This window comes from Cibotium barometz, chromosome 21 (genome assembly GCF_041138505.1).
Source record: "Cibotium barometz isolate CiBa-2024 chromosome 21, ASM4113850v1, whole genome shotgun sequence".
In the NCBI taxonomy this organism is placed as follows: Eukaryota; Viridiplantae; Streptophyta; class Polypodiopsida; order Cyatheales; family Cibotiaceae; genus Cibotium; species Cibotium barometz.
Window position 1 is genome coordinate 31206847 of NC_141066.1, and position 4510 is coordinate 31211356.

General features: G+C 42.5%; 1 protein-coding gene across 1 annotated transcript; it reads left to right on the top strand.

The window, feature by feature from the left end:
• The first annotated feature begins 520 nt into the window (after nt 1–520).
• LOC147627074 (pentatricopeptide repeat-containing protein At2g02750-like) lies at nt 521–2446 on the top strand. Its single transcript, XM_086815238.1, has one exon. It carries the CDS (start codon nt 521–523, stop codon nt 2444–2446), a length of 1926 nt encoding a protein of 641 aa, XP_086671364.1.
• Nucleotides 2447–4510: the final 2064 nt, after the last annotated feature.

A 4510-nucleotide genomic window follows, 5' to 3' on the forward strand; every position in this document is an offset into this window, starting at 1 on the left:
TGCAGAATCACGGGGGAAGGGTATAAGAGATGGCATCAACATCATATTTTAGTAGCAACATCAAATGCACAATTTGAAGGAAAGGTGCAGTCTCTTTGTTGTAAATGTAGATGCCTTGTATGCCCCAGATCTATGCAGGGAAGAGTGCCTATCACCAGCAAGGGCCTGAAGGTGCAGTTTGATGCTGCCATCTTGATCTAAAGCTGATTGAAGGTCACAGCTCTTATTGGCCTTTCTGATGGGCTCATGGATACTTTCTACAAACCAGCCCAGCAGCTGTATCTATCGAAACTAAGCAGTGGCTGTGGCTAAACGCATGGAAGCAGCAAGTTGAACTCCAAAACCAAGGAATGGAAGGAGGATGCAAAGAGTCTGGTGGTCAAGTGTTGTCAAGCACTGTAGATGTGGCCGCCTTTGCCAAGGACATAGTTGGCATGGCGAATGCATTGCTAGATATAGTTCTCAAGTTGAAGTGGATACATTTAAAGCACAACCATGGCAAGAGAATATTGATTGGGAGATGCCAAGCACAAAAGAGATACGGTGTTCTTTGGAACCGGCAGATGAGCTGCCTTCAGTAGACAACCTTATCTGCATCTTGCAGAAATGCAGAAAAAGGAAAAACTTGGCATATGCGGAGTGTGTGTATGTGTGCATGTGCGGGTATGGGCTGGAATTCCACGAAGTGCTAGGAAACTATGTAGTCCCAATGTTTGTTGAATGTCGAAGCCTGCGTGATGCTCAGCAGGCCTTCAATAGACTGGTTTGGCGGAATGAGTTTTCTTGGACTATATTAATACAAGGTTATCTTGACTGTGGGAAAGCACAGCATGCTCTTGACCTTTTTGTGGAAATGCATGAGGATTCCATACATCCTAGTACGCACACATTCGTGGTGCTACTTAAATGTTGTGCTAAGCTTGGTTGCATTTTAAGAGGCCAGGGGATACATACTGACATTATCAAAGAGGGATTTGAGAGAGAGCTTTTTGTTGGAAACATGTTGCTGGATATGTATGCCAAGTGTGGCTTCCTCATGGAAGCACGGAAAATTTTTGATGATTTGCCAGCTCGAGACATAGTCTCATGGAGTGCACTGATAACTGGATATGCTGACTGCGGGCTTGGTGAGGAAGCACTGACGTGTTTCAGACAAATGCAGTTGGAGGGCATTTCTCAAGATGGTATCACCTATATTTGCTGCTTGAAAGCCTGTGGCAACATGGAATTTATAGAGCGGGGTCGTGAGATGCATTCTGAGATTGCTGGAAAGGGGTTTGAAAATGATCTCTATGTTGGCAACACGCTTTTGGATATGTATATGAAGTGTGGCTCACTTGTAGAAGCGCAGAAGGTATTCAACAAGCTGCCAGTTCAAGATGTGGTTTCATGGACTGCACTAGTAGCAGGATATGCAGACCATGGCTGTGATAAGGAAGCACTTAACTGTTTTAAACAGATGCAACTGAAGGGTGTGTCTCCAAACATGGTTACTTTTGTTAGCACCTTGAGAGCATGTGGCAGTATAGGAGTTATTGATAAAAGCCTAGAAATGCATGCTGAAATAGTGAAGAAAGGTTATGAACTAGAGAGTCCTCTAAGGGGCTACTTGGTGGATATGTATATAAAATGTGGCCTGCTTGGTGAAGCACAGGTGACCTTTGAAAGCTTGCTATTTAAGGATGAAGGGGTGTGGAAAGCTCTTATCACGGGATACGCTGAACATGGACTTGGTGACAAAGCACTGACGTGTTTTCGACAAATGCAGCTAAAGGGTGTTTCTCCAGATATAGTCTCATGGAACAATGTGATATTGGGGTATGCTGAACAAAAACAAAGCGACAAGGCATTCAATGTTTACCTTCAAATGCAGGAGCAAGGTCTCCTACCAAATATTGTGACCTTTGTAAGCATTTTGAAAGCATGTGGTGATACATCAGCCCTAGGAAATGGAAAGAGAGTTCATACACAGCTTCACAAAGCTGGTGGTGCCAAAATTACCGACACAAATCTGACAACGGCTCTTCTTGACATGTATGGTAGATGTGGGAGCATGGTCGATGCTCAGCAGATCTTTGATGCAATGCCCTTTAGGGATCTTGTGGCATGGAATGCACTGATCACAGGATATGCTCACCAAGGACAGACTGAACGTGTTTTCCATTTATTCCATAGACTGCAAGAGGAAGGCATAAAACCGGATGCAACTACATTTCTTGGTGTTCTCAATATTTGCAATCACGTGGGACTTTTAGACAAGGGTTGTCATTATTTTGAGTATATGAACAAAGAGTATGGCATAACACCAACTAGTAAGCACCACAGTTGCATGCTTGACTTGCTTGGCCGTGCAGGCCACTTTAATGAGGCGGTGGTGATGCTAGAGAAGATGATCTTCCGGTGTGGAATAGTGTGGCAGGTGCTTGTCAAAAAAGGCACAATTTAGTTGTGAAAGAGAACGTGTGATTTGATGAAAAACATGTTGTAGTCTGTGTTGTTTTTGACAGTCACATGTTTGTTTTCTTTCTTGTATCATTGTTTCGTTTGTTTGGTTTCTTGTTTCGACCCAGACACGTCGAGGTTTTGAAATGAAACTTCCTAAAATATCTATATCGAGTTGGAATGTGATAGCAATAGGCTTTCACGGGCAAGGCAAGATGGACATTTCATTGGAAATGTTCCATACCATTTGCAGCTATATAACAGGTTTTCATGTGGCTATGGTCTCAAGATCTAAGGTCATATGTAAGCATGTAAACCTTCAGGCTACCCTAAGGAGTTGGATAGCAGGAGTCTTGGTTGTTTTAGTTTAAGACCTTTGGTATAGTTGATCTTGAATAGTGGTTACTGTTGTTAACTATATTGCCCCTAGATATCTTAATGTGTGATGATCCAACCATGGCATTGGATTATCATATCCACTTGTGGAAGACATCCTCTACTGAAACTGCAACTCAGATCCTATTGTGAAAGAGAAAGACCAACAGAATTAGAACATTAGTCAAGCTAGATGAAAAAGAATCTACTCTGCTTACAAAATCTCACCTTGGTCTTCCACTTCTAGTGGATTAGTTAAAACTCCAATCTATAATGAACATGTTTAAACTCGACTGAAAATACTAATTCAAGATTTAGAGACAAGGGACTAAGCAAAAAGCAAGATTCAATAGCATACATGTAAGGAAGAGTAGAGATGAGAAGGGTCACAAGTATTCAATTACAGTGGAATGATTGTCCAAGCAAGTAAGATGGCAAGAGGCCAAGGGGTGAAACCATGTTAACCTACGAAGTGGTTAACATACTTCCCTTTGTAATGGTAATCGTGTCCTTGCATCACCTATTGGTGAAGAAGCTGCAGGCAGGGTGGAAAAGTATAGTGAAGTTGGTATGTGAGGTTAAGTGGTAGATTCAAGATCAATCTGGTCGGATGCAAGTGGTGGACAGCTTTGGTCCCTTCAAAGTCAGGTGGTTTCCCACACCTTTGAGTGGCAGAACATGAATTTATGCCTAGGCCTTGTAACGTGATGTTGGGCTTCTTTGAGGCTGACACATTGGCTAGAGCGAGGTTGTGTTTATGGTGGACTAGAGTTGAGACAAAGGTTGCATGAATAGAAAAGGCCGATGGATTTCTAAGTGATGGGTCGTACCATGGGCCAAGCTTGCACCCTCCATGGTCCCCCCATCTAGAGATGTGCATGTGTCCTTGCATGCCGTGACGTGCAAAATGGGAAAAAAAGGTGATGCCCCTCGGGGGGGTCACTCACAAAAAATGTGAATATCACGTGCGTTCAACAGAAGCATAATTTTAATTTATGAAACTTACAGAAATATATTTACATAAGGGTATGATTTAATTTTTTTTCAAAAAAATTTACAGATTCATAAAGAAAAGGGGATATTATATAGATTAAAAAATTCACAAATAAGGGATTTAAAATATAGGCCTTGAACGCATGCGATAGGGATATTTTACATATAGTGACCCCCCCGAGTGATGCCCATAGTGAAATATGTAGGTGACGTGCATCAGCAATGGGCGAAAGTTGTGTCCTATGTGTGTACTCCTCCAAACCCAAATATTTCTCCAACTCAACTACTTTCTTTGACACTTTTCGTTGCCTCGTGTGTGTACTCCTCCAAACCCAAATATTTCTCCAACTCAACTACTTTCTTTGACACTTTTCGTTGCCTCGTGTGTGCTCCAAAGATTTCTCCAACTCAACTGCTTTTTGTGTCTCTTTTCACTACTTTCCTTGACATTTACTTTTCTTGGCGAGTCATCGTTAGAGTGTTGATGCGTGGCAAAACAGGCTTTGCCCATAGCTGCAGTAGAGTTGGGTAGTCTTTGTTGCTTAGTTGATTTTGCATTATCGAGCACATGGGAGGAAGGCAGATTGGATCGATGATTGGTGTGGGCAAAGAAGAGGTGACAGAATGGTCTTGCTAATTTGAGGAGGGTCCCCAAGGTGATGGGTTGTACCATGGGCCAGGCTTATACTCGCCATGGTCC